This window comes from Protobothrops mucrosquamatus, unplaced genomic scaffold, assembly GCF_001527695.2.
Source record: "Protobothrops mucrosquamatus isolate PMUCROS unplaced genomic scaffold, P.Mucros_1.0 scaffold799, whole genome shotgun sequence".
Taxonomy (NCBI): domain Eukaryota; kingdom Metazoa; phylum Chordata; class Lepidosauria; order Squamata; family Viperidae; genus Protobothrops; species Protobothrops mucrosquamatus.
This window is the reverse complement of record NW_015387065.1, coordinates 143,191-166,552: the sequence shown is the minus strand read 5'-3', so window position 1 is coordinate 166,552 and position 23,362 is coordinate 143,191. Positions and strand designations below refer to the sequence as shown.

The window sequence follows — 23,362 nt, the reverse complement described above, 5'->3', positions numbered from 1 at the left end:
AGAGAGAGAGAGAGAGAGAGAGAGAGACAGAGACAGCGAGAGAGAGACAGCCAGAGAGACACTCAGAGAGAGAGAGAGACAGAGAGACTCAGAGAGAGAGAGAGACAGAGAGAGAGAGAGACACAGAGAGAGAGAGAGAGACAGAGACAGCGAGAGAGAGAGAGAGCAAGAGAGACAGAGAGGGACAGAGAGAGAGAGAGAGAGAGAGACTGCAAGAGAGAGACTGCAAGAGAGAGAGAGAGACACAGAGAGAGAGAGAAACAGAGACTGAAGGATGTCATCCAGCTTCTCTCTTTGAGAGACGCACAGAATTGTGAATTTGTGCAATTTCGGTGAAAACCTATGGTGTGAATGGGGTTGTTTTTTCCATTTTTTTAAAAAAACAGGGTCAATGTTTTGTATCTTAGCACTTGTACAAAAAGGCATACTTGTTGACCAGATTCAGCATTAACTCCAAGTTCAGGAGCCTATATATCAAAGAAATGGTGAAATACAACCATTCAAGAAAGAATACTAAAGGAGGGACAAAATGAAATGTGAATGACAAAAATTAAGATAAATCCCCAGTATGGAAGTCCTTCCATTTGCAATAAAACAGCAAGAATCTGCCTGCTGTAGTATTTTCTCTGTATTTCTGTGTATTTTTCTAAGCATCACTGGCTATGGTCTGCAGACTCTCAACCAACTGCAAAGCTCAAGTTCTGACCTTTTGGATTTTTGCTTTAACTTTTCCAAGGCATTTTTTTTAAAAAAAAAAAAATCTCCTTGATTTTTAATAAAATTGCATGTTTTCACGAGGTTACATTTTAGCTCCTTCTTTTTACGTAGGTTGTAACTTACGGTCCTGTGCATGTTATTTAGCTTGAGGTATTGTCTGTGCTGAGTTTTCTAAGTTGCATGGTGAGGGGTTTTGCAACCTGCAAGGTGGAATATGGTGGACTGATACACAGTCACGGTGAAAGAACAGGTGGTCCACACATTCAGATTCCAGATTTGGAGATTCTGCAAATAAAAGACTATGCGGTTTGTTGGTTAAACTTGGGGCTAACTAACCTTCCTTCATGGGAGGAAAGCAACTGGAGGTATTTTCAGGTCTGGTTCCTGTGCTGGCAAAGCAACCTCATCCCACTCTTCAAGAATATCTGTTTCCAGATGTAGATAGTTCTGTGGTCAACCCTGCAGCTGACAGCAATTATGAGTCTGTAGGCTCCAAGGGGGAAACATAACCTCAACTTGATGATGTTACATGCAGCCAAAACCCAAGCAATAAAGGATCTGGAGAGACCTTTGGTCTTGCTCTAAGACAGGGGTCTTCAAACTTGGCCCTTTTATGACTTATGGACTTCAACTCCCAGAATTCCTCAGCCAGCATGCCTGGCTGAGGAATTCTGGGAGTTGAAGTCCACAAGTCATAAAAGGGCCAGGTTTGAAGACCCCTGCTCTAATAAGAAAAGACAAAAGTGCAGTAACGTCCACCATCTCCTTTTGTGCTTGAGTCCCAACCCTTAGTCAACAGGTAGTCTCACTGAGTCACTACATCCTCTTTCTACAGGTTCGTCATGCAACTTGGAGCATCATCATGGACTCTGTGGTCCCATCGGATAAAGGCAACTACACTTGCATTGTGGAGAATAAATACGGAGTCATCAATCACACCTACCAGCTTGATGTTGTTGGTAAGAAATGGGAACCTTGAGAAGGGAGGGGGGAAATCACTAAGGCAATTTGCGCAAAGCAGTGTAGGCTAATTTGTGATATCTGGCTCATCTTGTAAGTAGACTTGACTGACCAGTAACAGATGCCTTGGTTTGTGGTTTGTTCAGTGCATCATGCTAAGCAAGCTAAGGGCAAACCAGGACTTTATCTCTGGCTGACAAGATACAGCTAATCTTTTGGGTAAATTTGATTTCCTATGTAAACCATGGACAGCTCCATCCACGATTGGACTGCTCATAACTGACAGTGTTTTAGTTTGGCTGCAGAATGTCTGTGAAATGATATGATGATCAGTTCTGGGACCAATATCTTTTTGGCACCAGTAATCTTCTGGTGTAGGAATCTGTGCGTGTTTGTATTTGTATATGAAAAGAACAATGCTGATGTAAGAAACATGGGAAGCTTCAGAGCTCCCGGACAACGAGATCTTTGCCTTGGTGATGCAGCCAGCCTATTTCCTGCTTTGAATGAAAAAGAATTGAAAAGCAGGACGAGGCCTGGAAAGTTCTTTTCCAATAGCTCTCTCTGTATCGTCTTCTTTTGATGGTTTTTATTCACCACTGGGATATAATTCAAGTTGATTCTTAACTCCTTGTAACAGAGTGGTTTAGCTAGGAGAAGAACGGGCAGAACTGGGGTCTGGAGTTAAGCGCACCATTAGCTTAGAGTCATTACGTTCTCACAAACAGCTCCAAGCCCTTGAATTCCATTTACCCTTGTCTGGTGCCAATGTAGCACTGAATTTTAGTTGACTAGAATGTGTATAGCCTTGTGCAGTAAATCTTCTGAACTGCAACTTCATGTATGGTCCTGATGCTTTGCGCCTGGCATTAATCCCTCAGACCATTTGTGGGAATGGAACAATTCTAAGCTATGGATACACTGAACTCCACCCACCAGCTCTTCTTGTTGTTCTACGGTGTATTGCTTGTTTTCTTTGGTCTTCAGAAACTCCTTAGATCAGGAGTGTCCATGCTGGCTGGGGGATTCTGGGAGTTGAAGTCCACGAGTCTTAAAGTGGCCAAGGGTGGACACCCCTGCCTTAGAAGGTACAGGCAGAATTTCTCCATAAACATCCAAGTGTTTTTGGAGGAGACAGACAAAACGAATGCTGCCTTTTGCTTGTGATTGCCTCTGTGTCCAAAGACAGGCCGTTCCAAAGAATTCACTTTTCCAATTTTCACCCATACTAGCTTCTCCACTGGGTGGACTCAGAAGACTGTCTCCACCCCTCAAACACAAGGCTTTGTCTCTTCTTGCGTGTCACATTTATGGTAATTTCGCAGGCTATACAAGAACTTTTTCCCATCAGCCTCCCCAATTAATTTCCTTATTAGCCTTGATTCCCAACCTAGGCTTGGTGATCTCAGTCCTTTGTGGAGTTGCTCTAAATGCCACTAAATGAAGCATTAAGAATGCAATTTAATTTGATTACACTGAGCAAACTGAAGGAAATAGTTTGCAAGGGGGAACAAAGGAGCTGGTTAATGCTCACTCACTATGGTGTCTGCTTCTTTGTTAATCAGCTAGGGCCTTGTTAGATTTGTTTGACCTTTGACTTCCAATGAAGAGGTAGCCATCTTTGCTACCGTCCCTGCCCCCTTGAAGCCCAACTCCAGTTCCACTCAGGTTCAGTTGTGTTCACTGAAATCCATAGTGGGGGAGAAAAAGGGAGTGAGAAGTGAATATAGAATAGATAGCTTCAGAGAAGAAAATCAAAAACAATCTTCACTTCACCACATTTGTCCGAAATGGTGTAGGGTTTCCTGCCTGAGCAGGGGGTTGGGCTCGATGACCTCCAAGGTCCCTTCCAACTTTATTACTATTACTATTACTTGGACCAGACACCTGATGATTTACCTAGTCATGTTTTTTTATTACTATAAATCCACAAATAGAAACTAAATATTTGTTGGAACTTCTGATCTAACCTGTTCATTTTTCCCAATAGGGTTTTTTGTTGTTGTTTTAAATAAAATGCTTCATATTATGTGGCATTTTCCATAGGCAATGAACTCTGAGATGTTGGGATTAATTTGTTCTTGCTTTTGGGAAATAGATTAATTAAGTATTATTTCATGGGGTGTCTTAGGAAGCAACTGCTAGCACGAAGACTTCATACTGGCTTTCATACAAGAGCTAAGAGACCCCAGCTTGATCTCTCTAATGAAGCTGATAGCAACCCAGATGGGCATAGAGATTGAAAACATGGCCCATTTATTCCTTATGGATGAGGACAGTCATGTGAAGTTTTGCAAAAGTTTGCCTTTTAATCCAAGGTAATCACAGCTTTTGGCAGTTAAAGGACTGGTCCTGTGATACTTCCTTCTCAAAGTGGAGTTTGACTGTAGAATACAGAGGTGGGGACATTCACTGAGAACTATTAACAAGCAGCAACAAGGACATATTCCCTTCATATTTTTAATAAGTGACAGGCTATAATGAAAAATAATAATCATAATTTTGGCTCCGGCTTCTTGTAATTAAGGGGAAAACATTTTTTTTTTCCTAATCCCTGCTTTGTTACATCAGAAGCGAAGATGTGAAGAAGGCAGACAACTTTAGTTTCTGTGCCAGCTGTCGTAATGCTCTTTTGTTTCTAAGAAGTTGCCCACTCCACTCCTGATCCGCATCTGACTAGCTGCGGGGTTCAATCAACTGCTTTAGAGCTTTTTCTGGCCAGGCGATTCAAAAACGCGCTTCTCCTAAAGCATAGAAGTGACCCACGTGTGACCTTCTCTGCCATCAAAATTTGCAGCTTCGGGAATCTCCCTCTCCCCCAACGCTGCATAATCAAAATTTGCCCCTGCAGTCCAACGTGCACAAAGGGGAGTATAAAGCTTATTTAAGGCCTAGGTATTGTAAAGTCTCAGCAGGTAGCCCTACCTAGCTGACCTTTTCTGAGCTAAAATGGTAGGATTCATCCTAGTTAGCATTTGAATGGGAGGCAATGAAAGAATATTAGGGCTGTAAAATAGACTGAAAAGATTTTTTTTTAAAAATGGGAAAGGGCAAGGGCAACCGCTGCTCTGTATTGCCAAGAAAATATTGATGCTTCCATAGAATTGCCAAAAAAGCAAGGCTGTTGAAGAGGATTTTTACCTTTAACATCATAAAAGGCTACAGCGTGGTTCTCTCATAAAGATTCATGAGAAGGTCATGTAAAGAACCACCTGCAAGGCCCTTTATCAATGGAAAGAATCCCAGCTCTCAAGTTCTCAGAAAGCCAGAGAAAGAAAGGAAAGAAAGAAAGGAAGAAAGGAAGGAAAGAAAGAAAGAAAGAAAGAAAGAAAGAAAGAGAAAGAAGAGAGAGAGAGACAGAGACAAAGACAGAGAGACAGAGAGGAAGGAAGGAAGGAAGGAAAGAAGGAAAGAAAGAAAGAAAGAAAGAAAGAAAGAAAGAAAGAAAGAAAGAAAGAAAGAAAGAAAAGAAAAGAAAACAGAAGGAGGGAGAGAGAGAGAGAGACAGAGAGAAGCTCCCAGCCTAATGAACTTTGGTGCACATTGGTATGACATGGAAAGGAGTTTTCTGGTTGGGATTTTGTAACTCCATCCATGGCATCTCAACAAATCTTGCTAAAAAAAGAATTCTCTGAGAGTCATGTTAGAAGAGAATCATTGTTGATGTGAGGAGGATGTCAAAGAGGTGAGGATTGGGTTTTTTTCCCCCTTGGAACTGGGGGGATACTGGTGTGGGTGTTGTTAATAAACGAGTTCCGATTGCCTCAGTTGAGTTGATATCCAGAGCCACCTCTGGTATCTCAAAACATCTCCAAATCTCTAGTTTTCTTCAGTCATTAGTTGTGCGGCAGAAATCCCTTTCTTCAAACTGGTTTTCTAGCATCCCAGTACAGCGCAGAGAAAGGAGTATTCAAAATGCAGAGAGATGTGGAACTTGGCTGTGTAGTTTGTACCGTTTTCCTTTTTCTTTTAGCAGTAGTGAGCAGGCAGTGGACCATCTTAATAGGGCTTCCTTTTTATGGAATTCAGGAAAAGATAAATAACTAACTTGCCAGGCTGACACCAAGGAGCCCTCTACTGTTATTTATTGCATTTTTTCCAGAATTTTATAATGCACCGCTTTTGGAAAGTGTAAAATAAAGCAAAATCCACGCAAAAATTAGTATGTGGTGGAAGAGTCCTTCCAAAACACTGAGAACTTGCTTGCAAAGGAGAATATCTATTTTAAAAACTATATCCCTAAATGCATGTCTTTATAACAGGCCACGATCGTGAAAAATCAAATTCACAAATTAACCAGACATGGAGATTTTGTATCCTGAATGGAATTATATCCTTCGGACATTTAACTGATAACAGATTTTATATTTTGTTTGGTCTAGGTACACGTGATTGCTCGCTTAAGTTTCTTTCAAGTCGTAACATTTATTGTAATCTACTTTTTTTGTTTGCTAAGCTTCTAGTTTTTGTTTGTAATATTTCTTTTTCTTTCTTTCTGGAGTGAACTCTCCTGACTGACAGGCCGCTTCAAAATAAATTGGCAGAGCGTTATGGACTCTCTCTCCATTTTTTCCTCTGTTTCATTTATCAGCCTGCTGGAAACTCTATTCTCCTATTTCTTTTCTAGAGCGATCTCCTCACCGGCCTATTTTACAAGCTGGACTCCCAGCTAACAAGACCGTCTCACTAGGTAGCAATGTGGAGTTTGTCTGCAAGGTCTATAGCGACCCTCAGCCCCACATCCAATGGCTGAAGCACATTGAAGTCAATGGAAGCAAGATTGGACCAAATAACTTGCCTTTTGTTCAGGTCTTGAAGGTAAGGTCTTTCAGCTTGGGTGATGTGACATTTTAGTTAATTTGGGGCTTATTTCTTAAAGTTTAGGAGGGGAAGCTTATGATGCATCTCAGGAACATGGCCATGTAGCTTAGATTGAAGAAATAATATGGGTCCGGTCAATCAGACAGACGATGCCAACTCGACTTAAGTTTGGAACTTGGCAGTTCTAGATAAATCTACAAAAGGGAAGCAGGTTCTGAAGGAGATCTCAGATTGAATGAAGCTCAGATACCATGGTTCATGTCTATTACCATAAATAGAATCAAATGCAGTCATTGAGTAGACATTGCTGAAGACTCTGAAATGGCCAGGGACTTCTTTTATTTAAGGCTCTCCTTATTGAATGTTAAAGATTGCTTTTAAATATCCTTGTATGCCAAGAAAAAATTCATGATGTTTCCCAGTGTCTTCTGGTAAGACTGCATCTGTGGAGCTGAACTGGGCCACATAGCCCAGTTTAAAATTAATACCCTTGCTCCTTTAGCATATGTTAGGGAGACAACCTGTAAGCTAAGGTCGTGGGTGGACTTTTGGAAGCATATGGTGGATGCATTCACAAAATGGCTGCCACTGAGGGCTTCACCATTGGCGAAGCGGCATACAAATTCAATAAATAAATAAATAAAATGGCTGTGCCACTGAGTATCACAGGCAAACACCATTTATTTACCAAAAGGCATACTGGTCCCCCGAAATGTTCTCGACATCCCTGGAGGGGCTCAAAGACATTCGGTAAATGAAGAGGATCTGGGCCCAGTGCTGTGGAATGCATGATGTCACCTTCCTACTGAAATCTTTTGAAAAGTAAACATTGAGAAAATTTTAAAAGGGACAGAGTCCCTTTTAAAGCGTTGTTCCTAGACACACCAAGGATATGTCTAGGAATAATACTGCTGTCCATGAGCCTCTTGTTATTACTGATGTCTGGTACAAGGTATATCTTAAACAAGACAGGGGTATGATATAGTGTGTGTCCCTTTCCCAACGTTGGCCATGTTAAGATGCGTGAACTTCACCTCAACTCCCAAAATTCCCCAATTGGCGGGGGAAATTGTGGGAGTTGAAGTCCATGCATCTTAAAAGTGCCAAAATTGGACACCCCTGCCCTAGAGCTTCCTCAAAATGAGAGATGCCAGGAAACTGGGAGTGTCCCATCCCTTGTTTTGGGTTGAGGCAAGGGGGAGGTATGGTTGTTGGTGTTATCTCACAGCTGCAAAGCCCATCCCTTGGCTTCCCAGTGACTCCTGTGTTGTTGGTCTTGTTCTAGCACTCGGGAATTAATAGCTCTGATGCGGAAGTGCTGACCCTCTATAATGTGACAGAGGCTGAAAGCGGGGAGTATGTTTGTAAGGTTTCCAATTATATTGGTGAGGCTAACCAGTCTGCGTGGCTGACCGTCACCAGACCCATGGCTGAAGGTAAACGGGAAGAATGCCACTTTGGGCAATTCTTAGTGGTGGAAAAACCAAACTTTTGTGGCTCTCCTGTTTCTCCTCTGTTTCTGGTGCCATAAGCCATGGAAAAATCCTCGGAATGGCCGATCAGCTATGTTTCACGCTCTTCTTCTCTCCCTCTTCCTAACATTGTGTTGTTTCGTTCATCCTTTTCCTAATCCTTTACGAATTAAACTAGAAGTGAAAAACTATTCCTAAACTTTTTCTGCTTGAACACCAAATTGTGGGGCTATTATTATTATTTTTTCTCCCATCGGGGCTCTGTTATAAGCTGATCTGAAGAATGCTGATAACAATCTCATTTCTTTCCAAATGATTAAATATTTCAGTTATTGCTGTCTCAGCCTAGATCTCCTTTTGAGACAGCAAAATCAAAACCTCCTTAAAAAGAAATGCACCTGTGTGGGGGTGTTACACTGTTTGCCCCGTTGCTTTCAACCTGGTTGTCAGTGACGTAAGCCTTCCTTTTTAGTAAGTCTGATTTTGAATTCTGCAGTTGTCTTGACTTTTTCCAGACAAAACAAAATGGCGGCTTCTCTTGGGTGTTTTCCTATTGGAAACAACCTGCTCCCTCTTGTCTTGTAAGAGTCTGTCAGCTCTGTCCCCCAATCTTTCTCTCTTGTCTGCCTCTTCCATTTCCATCCACCCCTTGGCTTGTCCCATGCCGTGAAACTAAGCTGGTCTTTGCCTTCCCAAGGTCCATTTTTCCATGTGGCCCATCCCCCAGCATGTCGATGGGCAGGGAAATTCAATATGGTGAAGGGTTGTTTTTATTGTTTGTTTTTAACACTGCCCGCTTTAAGCCAGCCTGGATTGGTGGTTGCCCTAAGGCTGTCTGTCATTAGGCTACAGTGGTGTCTCTGTGTCCTTCAGGAGTCTTGAGAGGCATGTTATCTCCTTCCTCTTCCTTCAGCTTGTCTTACATTTGCTCGTCCTATTTCCCCCCCTTTTTTTTCCTTTTTGTTTTGTTTTGCTTCCATTTTTTTCCCCTCTCTAGACAGCTGGTGTTAACACAACTGACAAAGAAATGGAAGTCCTTCACTTAAGGAATGTCTCCTTTGAGGATGCAGGGCAATATACTTGTTTGGCGGGTAATTCTATTGGGATCTCGCATCACTCTGCATGGTTGACGGTTCTAGAAGGTATATACCGGTTCTGTTCCTTTCTCTGTCTCCTCGCTGTCTCTTTGACTAGCTTTGGGAAGTAGCTGACCAATGGTTTGCAAGAGCCGGGCTCCTTGGAGGTAGGGAAGGAGGAGGAGTGGTAGAGGGCCCCCACCAATTGGCTTCCTCTTAGGGATGGGATTGTATGTTGGTTAACCAAGATGTATCTGGCAGCCCCTGTTTAGGAGAGAAAGTCCCTATCATCCTGCAGGTAAGCCATCACCTCTCATTTGGTCCTATTTTCTCATCCGCCAAATTGGGACGATCACAGCCCCATCGTGGCTCTTGCAGGCCACCAAGGTCTTGTTCATTTCTAATTTGAGTTCAACTAGAGGCTAGATCCAGGTTTGTCACAGGCCAGTTTCATTCTTTCAAGCAAGGCTGTCACCCTTTCTGTGCTTCACTTTGTCTTTGGCAGAGAAAAGACAAGAGTTGGCACACAGGGCCCCAAAGATTCAACTCCAGGAGAATTTATGACATGGACTCTGAAATGGTAGGAGGCCAGCCAAATGAAACCCAGGACAGAAGTCGGGGCAACACTTGGCATCCTTTGATTTCCCAACTTTTCCCAAATTGGAGACACGTCTGTCAATGCTCCAATGCATCTTCACCCAAACTGTATTGCTTTTTAAAAAGAAAGCAAATGAGCCACAGTCCCTACAAAGGAGTCGTTGTATAAGGCTCTTTATCAGGGCTGCAGTGCCTGTCTATGTTCCCCTGTGTGCGCAAGTAAGAACACATGGCACGCGGTCTTTCTCATTCTTGTGAGTATCGAGCTCTGCCCACTTTCATCACAATAAAATGTCGGTTGTAAACTAAAGGAGGCAGTGGCTGCCCTTTTCTCCAGGGGTGGTCCACCTATACAAAGACATCAACTTAGAAGTCAACATACTCCTGCAATAATTACTCATTGTTGCATACATACATCCACGTGAACAAACTCTGTCCAAAGGATACAAACAAGATATGTATGAAACTTGGAGGGTGTCCATCACACATTGCTGTGGCCGTCTTCCCACGGCCATGGACAACCTGCCATGTACAATTGGCGGATGGCATTTATCGCATTGAGTCATCCCACATAGAATTGTCCATGGCGAGTTGTCCGCGACAAGTTTTCCATTGCAAGATGGCCTCGGGGGGAGGGGGCTGGCTGTGGCGAATTGTCCCATTCAGCTTGGAGGAACCGGAGATCCATTTTTTCCCTTGCCTGGTTTACCTCCATGCAAGAGACGTAGGAGAAGATGGGACCACTGTGGTTCCTAGTTCCCTCCCCCAAGAGCGGATTACCCAGACTGAGTACCCCAAGACCCAAATTAAGACATATTCCTACATGGCCTTGAATGAGAATGGAATCTTGCCTTGGTAGATTGGAGTCTTGCATTCTCTGTGGGCTAGAAGGTTCTGCATGAGTTTCTCTTGGTGGACAGGCCTGCTGACCTGATGATGGCTTCTTTTTCCAGCCATCAGTAGGTGGCCGGCAAGAACCTGGTAACTGACTGGGGAGAAAGGCATGAACTATTGCTGTAGATTGTATTCATGCCCCTTTCCAAGTCTGTTCTGCTATGAGGGCTTACTATTCCTCTCCTTGTCCCATCTCCACCCATTTAGAGCCCTGCCATCTTTAATGAGAAAGATGATAACAGGGCTGTTAATTCTCTTTGATCCCATCTCCTCTCCCCTCCTCCCATCCCCACTGCCATTCTCGGTTTATTACTGTTATTTTGGGAAAGGAAAGATGGAGTGGGGAGGGGGGAAACTTTGATTTCTTGCTTCATCCCCCTTTTAAAGTATCTCTGCATAATACATTCAGAATATTGTTATAATACCGGCAGTTTTTTCCTTGCTGGTACTATAGCTATATAATGTATATTCACGTTTTAAGCTGTTGCTGCAGTGGCACTAGCTAGAAAAAAAGCCAGGTAAGGTAGCATTGCCATCTCAGCTGAGAATATTTCAGAGCGAAACCTTTTCCAGTTTGGTGCAAGAGATAAAGTGGCACCGTTTGATCTCCTTGACGTATCCGTTGTGCAAACCTGGTCTTGTATCATTCTGGAAAGCCTGATTTGACAGCACGATGTGGTCTTCCAGTCAGCAAACTTTTACCAACGAGGACAAAATGAATGAGCTGGAAACCTATTTTTTCAGGCATTTCTTATTAATGGACAGTTGGGAGGGAAGAGCATGAAAGATAGCATCCTGTTGCACTGCCCAAGGTCATAGGAAGCCTCCTTTGAAACAGCCACTGCAGTAACATCAAACAAAATCAATGGACTTTCTTTAGACTCAGTAGCCACATGTGAAGCTACTGGTCTAAAGGAAGGGATTCCAGCATATCCTACAAGAGTCCATTCTGGAAACTGAATTGGTGATGCTGGTTGGGTTGAGAGGTGCAAAGTCTTTGGTATCACCTTTCAAGGTCATGCAGAGGCCTACAGAAACATCCCAGCTTCATGTTCAGTGGTACAGACTCTGTACTAAGCCAGTTTTTTTTTTTAAATTATAGTTTCTTGACCAAGCACTAGTGCCCTGATTGAAGTATTATACCAAACCATAGCCGTGGTTGGTCAAGACTCACAAACGTGTCATGCCAGGACCAACGTGGTTCTTGATTGAGGATCTTTTTGTGCTAATGCTTTCTTTATGCTGATTCAGCTATAGAAGACAAACCAGCTATGATGGCTTCCCCTTTGTACTTGGAGATAATCATTTACTGCACGGGGGGCTTCCTCATCTCCTGCATGATCGTGACTGTCCTCATTTACAAGATGAAGAGTACCACCAAGAAGAGCGATTTCAACAGCCAGTTGGCCGTCCATAAACTGGCCAAGAGCATCCCCTTGCGCAGACAGGTAACAGAAAGTAGATAGGGGGTTTGATTGCAACCTATAATCCCCCCCCCTCTGAGACTGTAGCAAAGCAGGCTGCACCTCAACCAGAGGCACCTGTCGTTCTTTCCAACTCAACAGAATGTCAAGAAGATGTTAGGAGGGGTTTCAATACTTTTGTCCATTAGCACAGAGGTCCCCAACCTTTTGGGGCACCAGGGACCGGTTCCGTGGAGAGAGGTTTTTCTGCGGACCGGAGGGTGCATGATTTTGTGTGCTGCCTGCATTCTCGTGGATGGGGCTTTGCTTGTTTGTGCAGACCGGTTGCTGGCATGCTGCGGCCCGGTACTGGTCCGTGGACCAGGGGTTGGGGATCCCTGCACTAGCAAGATAACTCTCCAAAATCTGAATAGAACAGGAAGAAATGCGGTGTGGAGGAAGAAGCAAACATGGAGTTGAAAATGAGCTCCATCTGGCAAGGGGCTGTGGATAAAAATGCCCCCATTCATTAGTATGGGAGAGGCAGTGGGGCAGTAGCTCAGAATATTGCTGCCTGCTCCTTTCTTAATCTCCCGTCCTTGTAGGATACATGACCCATAGTAGCTTGCCCTGGGTTGTAAAAATTATTAGAAAGCTTGCTCTGTAGGCTTCCCTTATCTTTTTAGTCCTACCAACCCAGCAAAAAACTGAAAGAAATTTAGGTTCAAGGGCCTTGGGACTTTGTCCATCCATCAGCTGGATAACTCTCTGAAAACATGATCACGTGGCCATGGGGATGCTGCAATGGTCATAAGTGTGAAAACCAGTCCTAGGTCATTTTTTTTCAGGGCTGTTGTAACTTTGAATGGTCGTTAAATGGATGGTTGTAAGTTAAGGACGACGTGTAATTCTAAAGAGTTGTTCCCAGCCTTGTTTTTAGCATGTGTTTTTATTCTTTGAAAAGAAGAAACTCAAAGATCTGGGCAGAGATTAAAAGATGTAGCATCTATATGGGTATGAGAGCAGCTGCCGATTCCCCAAATTCTCCCTTCTCCCCCCCAATTTAGACAGTTTTGTTTTAAAAACCACCTGAAATATTGCAGGAATGCTGAAGTCTCATTAATGAGAGTGCGGGCCTCGCTTGAGAAGGAAGTTAAAAAAATCTCAGAGGTACAAAACTGCCAGCGATCACGACTGTCCATATAACGCGAAAGTATTGGAAGCCATCAAGATGGGTGTCCTGTGACGAGAGCTACTGCACAAGGCTCTCCCTTTTAAACATCCAGGTTTATTATTCCTGGAGTTTGCAGGGTATTTCATCTTACTTTTTGATACCCGAGGGGCTCGGCACAGCATGCCAGGAATCAACACAAACACAACCCGTTCGTAGAAATGACAAAGCGATAAAGCGATCAACCCTAAAATAAACTCTTCGAAGACAATAATGTTAAGGCATCCGTTAAGCCAAAACTCATTTGAAAAAGGCAGTCTCCCCCCCCCCCCCGTGGAACAATTGTCACCTTGCAAATTTTGCCTGGGTACAAATATCTCGTCTTCAGCTGCAACAATAGGTGATTTTGATGGCTTGCCAGCTTCCCAGCCTGCATCGGGGAATTCTGCATCAGGATCCCTTTCTTGAGTTGAGCAAAAGCTATTCAGATCCTCCGCATGGCATGGCTAATTAAGGATCTTTATTGTACACTACACCAAGCCACTTAAATTAATTGGTGGCTTTATGCCAACGTGAGGATGCAAAAGCTACTTAACCTCCTCTGGAATTTAAAAGCCTGAGACCGCTGCGAGCCACCCTTTCCACAGATTAGCAGACCCCTTGCTTTGTATTTCTTTCCTCATTTAGTGGCAGTTTTATATGAATGCATTCAAGATTCTTGCCCCTGGCTTCCGATGGAGCTCTTATGGTTGTGAAGTTGATATAAGAGTTGGTTCCCAGACTGATAAAATTCTAAAGATTCTTATGTAAACAGCCAGCTGCAAGCTTCACGAGAAGCAGTTAGAAAAACAACTAGAAAAAGGTTCCTGCCCTATTGTACCTTGGGGACATGTTGGTTGTACATGGGAAATAGTTCAGTTGCTGGAATTTTTATAACCTCTTCTCGAAAATCCTCTCCAAGGAGACTCTGTGATAATTGTGCTTGGAAGAAAGCAGAGTCTGACATTATGAGTGAGCTTAGATACGCGTGCAAAGGAGAGCCATGTTAAGGGGGTTCTTGTCTCTTGCTAGTCTCTTCTCCCAGCCATAATTCAATTCAAGGTGGCCCACGGGAGGCACAAAACAGTCAACCCTAATTTGCTGTGGAGGCTTGCAAAGAGTAGGGAGGGTGAGGTGGCTGTTTTGATCTTGTATCCTTGCGGTTTTTATCTCGGCGGTTCTGCTCGTTGAGGCTGGGGGAGGCCCAGTTTGCAAGGGCTGGTCCAGACGTTCTCTGACTCTTCTGATTCAGAGCTAGCTTGCTCCTCCTGCACTTAAGTAGGAGTTAGTATGCATGATGGTTTAAAGCAGACATGTCAAACACAAGGCCCGGGGGCCGGATGGGGCCCGCGAAGTGGTTTCATGTGGCCCGTGAAGCCATCCTGGAAACAGTGTGGGAACGGCCCCTGCTGCCTTGGCCCTGGCCCAGGCCGGCCGGGAGCCAATGTACAATTTTGTGGTGGCCATCTATCCTGATAGCACACGATGAAGCACTGGTTTCACAGCCCTATCGAGCAACACATGTGCCGGCATACTCCAATGCAGAGGCAGGAAAATATTTAAATCCATTTTAAATGTTGTGACTATAAGAAAGAAGGTAAGGGCTATAGAATGCTCATGTACTCCAAGTTCTGGAGAGACTGGAGTTTAGGAAGCCATTTTATTCCAAATTGGACCCTGGTTAAAGGCAGAGGTCTCCAAACTTGGCAACTTCAAGATATGTGGACTTCAATTCCCATAATTCCCCAGCCAGCATAGCCACCAGCAAGTTTACACAATGCTTATCGTAGCATTGTAGCATAGCTGGCTGAGGAATTTTTAAGAGTTGAACTCCACAAGTCTTAAAGTTGCCAGGTTTGGAGACCTCTGGTCTAAGGATAAGTAGTGTACAAACTTGCTGATGGTAGCTTTCCAGAATCACCAAGCAGAAGGTTTTCTAGTTTTTTCCATTCATGGGAATGAACGTAGCTCCTTCTGCTTACAAAGTCAATGGTCAACCATTGATACATGAGTCTTCTCCCCAGTCCCAAGATCTTAAAGTATCTTTATAGCAGCAAGGGCACCTATTTCCAGCAAACGGCGATAGGATTGTTTTGAGGGCAGGCAGTTCTTCCCCTACCAAACTCCCACCTGCGTATTCTCAAGAAGACTTTGACAAAGGTAACCCCCACGCTCTCCCTTCTTCTGGTGCAGGTCTCAGCTGATTCCAGCTCCTCCATGAACTCCGGTGTGATGCTTGTGCGTCCCTCAAGGCTCTCCTCCAGCGGGACTCCAATGCTGACTGGGGTCTCTGAATATGAACTGCCAGAAGACCCTCGTTGGGAGTTACCCAGGGACAGGTACCAAATTCTCCTCTCCATTTGGGATGGGCTCAGCCAAAGAGGCATGTCTAATGTTTTTGAACAGCTGGGTCACTGGTGGGGGAAGCTTGGTGCCCATTGAGTTGAGTACTCACCTCCCTTCTAAATGCAGTAATAAATTGAAAAGGCAGAGGCAGAAAAATTTCCAGAAACATTATGTTATTTTCCATAACAAGGATCCTTTTTTAAAAAAAAAAATGCATAGCCAATTTTGAGGATCACATTGCTGAACCATCAATTGGAGGAATTTTTTTTAGCACGAAGCGAGGGAGATTCTTTAAGTGTACAGGTAGTCCTTCACGTACGGCCACAATTGAGCCCAAAATTTCTGTAACTAGGTGAGACATTTGTTAAAGTGAGTTTTGCCCCATTTTACGACCTTTCTGGCCACAGTTGTTAAGTGAATCACACTTAAGTTAAGTTAGTCACATGGTTGTTAAGTGAATCTGGCTTCCCCCATTGACTTTGCTCGTCAGAAGGTCGCAAAAGGGGATCACATGACCCCGGGGACACTGCAACTGTCATAAATACAAGTCAGTTGCCAAGCGTCTGAATTTTGATCACGTGACCCTGGGGATGCTGCAACGATAACCATGTTCCGAGCTAAACAACTGCAGTGATTCACTTAAGAACTGTGGCGAGAAAGGTCGTAAAATGGGCCCAAATCGCTTAACAATTGTCTCGCTTAGCAATGAAAATTTTGGAACACTCAATTGTGGTCGTAAGTCGAGGACTACCTGTATTCCAGAAGGAAATAACTATTAATAACCCTTGTAGAATTCCTTTCACCTTAAACAACTAGGCCTGGATTTTGATGCTAGAATGTTCTACAAAGTCTCTGAGAGGAACGGTGAGATATTTGCTGGATTCACTGAACAGAAAGCAAAAAAAAAGCAATTTAGACCCCCACACTTCAAGCCATTTGGCTGAACGCCAGTTAATTCACGGCAGAGATTAGCAGCATCCTGCTAAAATAACCATGTTTCTTTGCTTTTATTCTAGGCTGATTCTAGGGAAACCGCTGGGAGAAGGATGCTTTGGGCAGGTTGTACTAGCTGAAGCAATAGGCTTGGATAAAGACAAGCCAAACCGAGTTACTAAAGTGGCAGTCAAAATGCTAAAATGTAAGTAAGGTTACGGTTATATTTCCAAATAACCCTCCTTGTCTTGCTTATTGCAAGAAGCTCTTGATGAGAGCCATCATCTTATTCTGTTTGGGGGCTTTGGGGGCTTTTTTAACGTTTGAACTTATTTTAACCCGTACACGGGCGTATCCATTCTTTCACATCAACCAGTGACTGCAGCTTCAGGTGTACTTCAAATCTCCTTTAATATGTGTGTGCAGCTGTGTGTGTATGGCTGTGTCGGGAATGCACGCACACACATAGACACCCAGGATGATTTGAAATTCACTGAATGCAGATTTCATATATGAAGAGCCATGGTGGCGCAGTGGTGAGAATGCAGTATTACAGGCTAATTCTGCTGACTGCCAGCAGTTCGATCCTGACTGGCTCAAGGTTGACTCAGCCTTCTATCCTTCCGAGGTGGATAAAATGAGGACCCATGCTGGCTATGTAAACCACTTAGAGAAGGCCGTAAGGTACCATGAAGCAGTATATAAGTCTCTAACTAGTGCTATTAATAGGAGACTTATTTCGACCGGACGCTTCCAGTATCTTAATCTCCCCTTCAGTGCATCTTTGATCCAATCAGGACTCGGTATCTTTTTCCTCCCCAGCTGATGCCACTGAAAAAGACCTGTCTGACTTGATCTCAGAGATGGAGATGATGAAGATGATTGGAAAACACAAGAACATCATCAATCTCCTTGGAGCCTGTACTCAAGATGGTAGGTGCTTCTAAGCTGGGAGGCAGTCGCTCACTGATAGCTCTCCTGCTCATTCTTTCTTGGCATCCTCAACTGGCCGTCACTCCAGATTGGCCAGCGAGGTTTCAGAAATATCACATGAACTGGGATGGCGACAGTATCACTGTCTCTACCTGAAGCTTCTTGTCTTTCTCTGTGTCAGGCCCGCTCTATGTGATCGTAGAGTATGCGTCCAAGGGGAACTTAAGGGAATATCTACAAGCCCGTCGGCCTCCTGGCATGGAATATTGCTATAACCCCACCCACGTCCCAGACGAGCAGCTCTCTTTCAAAGATCTGGTATCCTGTGCGTACCAAGTGGCCAGGGGCATGGAATACCTCGCATCGAAAAAGGTGAGCGATTGCAAAAGGAAGGAACGATAGACTGTGGGCAGCTGATTGGCAGCTTACGAGATCGAGAGCCCCAGTGAAATAAGTTGGGACCCAAAGCAGAAGAGATGAAGATGTCTGGGAGAAATTTTAATAAAGGAGAATATTTGTAGTTGAGGGGTCCTTGGTGCTCTTTGAACTTGGATGTTTTCTTGCAGACGTTTCATTACCCAAACTACATCACATCATCAGTGCTGGTCCTTCTTCTCAGTCCTAGCCCTGATGATGTGACCTAGTTTGGGTAATGAAACGTCTGCAAGAAAACAACCAAGCTCAGAGAGCACCAAGGACCCTTCACGTTGGATTTTCCTTAATGATGGTGCCACTTATTATCATCACCCACTTTTATACTTACAGTAGCACTCATGGTGACTTGCAGTGGTAAAACCTGACTCAAGATGAATCAAATCAAAAATAAAATCGGTACTGTTACTGTGTACTCTATTATCCATTAAAAATGGTTGAAACAGTACTATTTTGGGGTGCTTCCTGCCTCAAAATGGCAGTGCAATTGGAGAGACATTTTGAGGAGCCTTAAAAACTAAACGTTGGAGAGACCAGTGGCCCTAGACCAGGTGTAGGCAGCCTTGGCTCTTTTATGATTCGTGGACTTCAACTCCCAGAATTCCTGAGCCAGCATGGCTCAGCATGGAAACCTCTCCCTTTCCTCTCAGCGTGGCTGGCTCAGGAATTCTGGGACTTGAAGTCCAGGAGTCATAAAAGAGCCAAGGTTGCCTACCCCTGCCCTAGACTAACAAAACCCCACTTGGGAGTTAAAAGGATCAGGAAGAAAGTAATAGAATGGTTGATGAGATGACTGCTGATTTGGGAGCTGCCGTAATACATACGTCATGGGACAATGTACAGATAGCATTCACTTAACAGATGATCATTTAACGATCATTCAAAGTTACAGCAGACCTCCCTGGAGCTACTTATGACCTGGTTCCAGAATTTGCTTGGTTTATATCATTATTATTTTTTTTGTCTTGACATAATTTTTAGCCTTTTAATGAAATGTTGAGTTGTTTGTAAAAATGAAGGCAGGATAGAAGCAAACAAAAAAGAAGATACACTTAGTTTTTGCTGGTTTTTGCTGATCTTCAGCCCCAAGGCTTTGTCTTTGCCTTCCAGAGCTGCTCCACTATAAGAGGTCTGTTATGTTTTCCTGTTTAGTGTATTCACCGAGATTTGGCTGCCAGGAATGTGCTGGTAACGGAAGAAATTGTGATGAAGATTGCTGATTTTGGCCTGGCTCGAGACATTCACCACATAGATTATTACAAGAAGACGACAAACGTGAGTGGCATCTCTCGAAGGGGGCTCAGATTATGCCATGTGTTCAAGCATCGCAAAAAAGCTCAGTAGGAAATTGTAAGAAAGGATATGGAAATTTGCAGAAAACAGGGACAGGAAGACTGCTTTGAACTAGAGGAGATCTCTTTGGGTATATTGATGCCTATGAGCAGAGTGTTGCTTACTAGTCCTAACTGCGGTCCGTTTTCTGATACAGATCAGTGGGACAAGTTGGACTAAAGGATCGATGTTAGGCTATGTGCTGAATTTAAGCCTGGGTGATCACTGGTGGCCCAACTGTCCTTTCTGTCTCGTAATCTTCTGCATTAGTGATCTTTTCCCCTGGCACTTCTCTCTTCCTCGTAATTCTGGATTAAAGTGGACTCTTTGCTGCTTTCTAGGGTCGTCTGCCAGTCAAATGGATGGCCCCAGAAGCCTTGTTCGATAGAATATACACCCACCAGAGCGACGTGTGAGTATTTCTCTGACTCCTTAAAGCAGGGGTCCCCAAACCCTGGGCTGTGGCTCACTATCGGGCCGTGGCCCATTCACACATGTGCGTGCACACAGCTCAATTTGCTTGAGCGGTGGACCGGCACACACACACACGTGCACACAACTCAACTCGTACAAATCAAGCTGCATGTGTGCTCATGTGCCGGGCCACCAATCACACTGAACACGCATGCGCTGGGCCATCGCTCATAAGGGTTGGTTCCCCTCTGCCCCCCCCACCAAGCCGGGCCACCAAACCACAAGGTTGGGGACCTTTGCCTTAAAGTACAGTACTAGAAAAGATTTTCAATTGAACCTCTATGTTGATTCTCTGCGCCTAGTACTCTCTCATGAGCTGGATAGTTATTGGGAAACTCCCAGCCAGGCCGCAGAAAGATCTCAAATGCAGAATTAGCCTCAAACCCTTGCGTAGCCACAAGAGATCCAGAACTGACCTCCTCCTTAAGCTCCATAGAGCCATATCTATCTGTTCCCAGGTGAAGGCTGGCAGTCTGGGGAGATTCCTGTATAATAGGCAGAATATAATAAAGTAGTTGGCTTAAACCCTACCTGCGTGCATCTGATGGCTTGCACTTAACAGTAGCAAATGTCTGTGTGTCTTATAACTTCACCACCACCATCCTTGCTCCTTGAATACCAATTTCCAAGCTTGCAGTCCCACAAGTGGCAGATAGAATTACCTGCATGCCAAATAAATGCCAAGAACGATGAGTTTTCTGTTCTCTTCCCATCTACTCCAACTCAGAGGCTCTTGTCTCTAGACGGGAAGCTTGGGTAGTGTGTTGGGATAAAAGCTACAGCTCCCATCTTCACTTTCCTGCCTCAGTTGACTCAGCCATCATGCTCCCACTGTGTCCACTTATGGTTTCCCCTTCTGGTCCTGCCTGTTTAATTAGAATTACATTCTCCCTTCTTTCCTAACATCCCACACACACACACACACACACAAATTAATTTGGTTGCAGATCACAGGCCCCTTAAATTTTCTAGCATTTTCAATTAAGGCTAGTATGCTGGGGATTATTCCCCAAGGTGGAATATAGCAGATGTGATCCATCTCAGCTTAATGAAATGCTAATTTCTATAAGCAAGAACAGTATTTCCAGTCTGTATTACTTGGCACAAAGGGTGGATGGGTCTAAAATCTGCTGTTGGCTTCCATCTGGTTGCCAGTTTGAGGGCCTCCTTCTTTTGGTGTGTTCCTTTACACCACTGCAAGTTTACTTTAAAACAAAACCAGAAACTACCAAGGCTCCATAAGTCCATTGACTGTCTACCACTAAGTAATAGCCTGCTTGTAATTGCTGCGCTCGTAAGGCATGATCTATCTTATGTCCTAACCAGGTGGTCCTTCGGTGTCCTCTTGTGGGAGATCTTCACCCTGGGTGGCTCGCCGTACCCAGGAGTGCCAGTGGAGGAGCTGTTCAAACTGCTGAAAGAGGGGCATCGAATGGACAAGCCCAGCAATTGCACCAATGAATTGTGAGTGCTCAGTTGGGTGGGTGATGATAACGTTATCCATTCAGTCATATCCAACTCTTGATAGATTCCATGGGCCAGGTCTCTCCACATCTTCCGATCAATGGAATGTCAATGGAAATAATGAAGGAACAGTGGCGGATTACATTTATTGCATAGTTCTCCCACATGGAGTTGTCCCATGGTGCATTGCTCGTGGTGAGATGCCCATTCCGCTCTGGTTTTAACAGCTTAGATGCAGGCACCTTAGTTGTTCTCTCTTCCCAGGTACATGATGATGCGGGATTGCTGGCACGCCGTTCCATCCCAACGGCCGACCTTTAAGCAGCTGGTTGAAGACTTAGATAGGATCGTGGCCCTGACCTCAAACCAGGTAACACACGCCCAACGTCCATTTTGCCCTAATTAAATTGCTGGAAGGTTTTTTTACTGCTTTCTTATGGGAGGTGGGTGAGTAGGTAGACAAAACAATTAGGTAGGGCAGTGATGTAAAGTGGGCACTGGAAAATCATAAGCATTAGGGGCAAATTATCTGAGATTTTAGGCTGGTTGCACTATTTTTAAAATTAAATTAGGATCATTATAGGGTACAAATTACCCTGTTTGTTTATTTATTTGTCTCATACATCAGGAAATTATCTACTGGTTTTTGACGATAAAATCAGAAGGGTTCTGGGGCTAAAACAGTTGATGTCTGCAATTAGTCCTATTCTGGACTAAGTAGCTTATTCAAACCTGGATGCTCAGTTCCAGCTTTGGTCACTACTGGGAGTACTTGACTCTCTGTTCCTAATTGAAGAAGTAGAGATTCCAGTTCATACATATCATTGCATGAACAGTTATAGGCACTGTTAGCCCAACTACACGTGTCAGTGAATTTCTAAATAAGCAGAAGGTGATACAACCTCTGTATGGTGCAAAGCAAAACAGAACATAGACACTGTTTTTAGTCTGTAAATAACGGCACCTGAATTCATAAATGTGTCTTCACAGCTGCAGGAAGATATCTGGTTGAGTTTTGTACTGTAGAAGTTCTTGATGCTTTCTGAGCTTGGCGGTTTTCTTGCAGACGTTTCATTACCAAACTAGGTAATAAATGGTAGCACTGATGATCCAGACATGGTAACTGGACTTCTTTCTCTTTTTTTGTTTGTTTGTTTGAAATATTTTGCTGCTTATGCAAGTAGCTTCTTCAGGTTTGGATAAGACAGCGAAATATTCCAAACCAAAAAAGAAATGTATAGCACTGTATAGTTTGATAGTTGATAATGAAAAGTCTGCAAGATAACCAAGCTTAGAGAGCATCAAGGACCCTACAGTTTAACCTTGAGCTACACATTCCCTCTTCCATTGTTCCCTTTTGTACTTCCTTCAAGAGAAATTACATCCGCTTCATTTCATTTAGGAAGTCATAGAAAGATAGCTACTCATGCATATAATTGTAGGTGGGAGTTCCATCAGAGCAAACTTCAACTTTTGTGACTCATTCCCTGTTTCTCTTATTTTCATCTGAACTTGTCCCCAAGGTCCTTCCTTCACCTTGAGAAGAGCACTAGACGTTGTCCTCACAATTCTCTCATTCTCTTTAGGAATACCTGGACCTCTCTCTACCATTGGACCAGTATTCCCCCAGTTTCCCAGACACTCGCAGTTCCACCTGCTCTTCTGGGGAGGACTCTGTTTTTTCCCATGATCCTCTCCCTGATGAACCTTGTCTTCCCAAGCATCCACCTCACCTTGCCAACGGTGGCCTGAAAAGGCGCTGATGCTGCAACCTCTGTGGGACCCTTCTGTGCATACGAGGGTGAAGTCTGTGTGTCAGTGAATGAATGGGTGTGTGTGTGTGTGTGTGTGTGTGCACAGACTCTATCCAGCTGGGCTGGAGGGAGGACCACTGGAGGGCAGCCATTAAAGAACTGCGAAAAGTCCATTCCAAGTAACCAGACCTACTCACCACCATCATCTTCTTCAACACACTGCCATCTGTTGCAAGCCTTAAGCCTTCCGAAGAGCTGCTCATACAAATCTTGTGATCTGGGGTAGGAAGCGGTGTTTAAACAATAACAACAACAAAGGAAGATCCAGATGTCTATTCCTAGGCAGAAGCACGTTGTTACTTCTCAGAAGGAGATTCTGGAGGGGGGGGTGAAGAACATTCCCACGAAGATGAAAGTCCTTTATTTTTTTCTCACACATACAGTAAATCCAAGTTCTGCAACCTCCTGAGAGCTCAGAAAGCAAAAATCAAAGCTGCTCTGCATGATGCTACTTGTGGGCATCAGGATTCTCTTAAGCTGAAAA

At 44.0% G+C, this 23,362-nt stretch overlaps 1 protein-coding gene across 1 annotated transcript in view; it reads left to right on the top strand.

Annotated features, from left to right (window-relative positions):
- Positions 1–23,129, top strand: part of FGFR1 (fibroblast growth factor receptor 1) — a 57,370-nt gene extending 34,241 nt beyond the window's left edge. The window contains 13 exon segments of the mRNA XM_029284657.1: positions 1,553–1,676; positions 6,305–6,495; positions 8,968–9,112; positions 11,789–11,985; positions 15,344–15,489; positions 16,513–16,634; positions 17,252–17,362; positions 17,544–17,734; positions 18,947–19,069; positions 19,468–19,538; positions 20,927–21,064; positions 21,329–21,434; positions 22,651–23,129. Coding sequence (XP_029140490.1) covers positions 1,553–1,676; positions 6,305–6,495; positions 8,968–9,112; positions 11,789–11,985; positions 15,344–15,489; positions 16,513–16,634; positions 17,252–17,362; positions 17,544–17,734; positions 18,947–19,069; positions 19,468–19,538; positions 20,927–21,064; positions 21,329–21,434; positions 22,651–22,827 — 1,842 coding nt within the window. The 3' untranslated portion in view covers positions 22,828–23,129.
- The last annotated feature ends 233 nt before the right edge of the window (positions 23,130–23,362 follow it).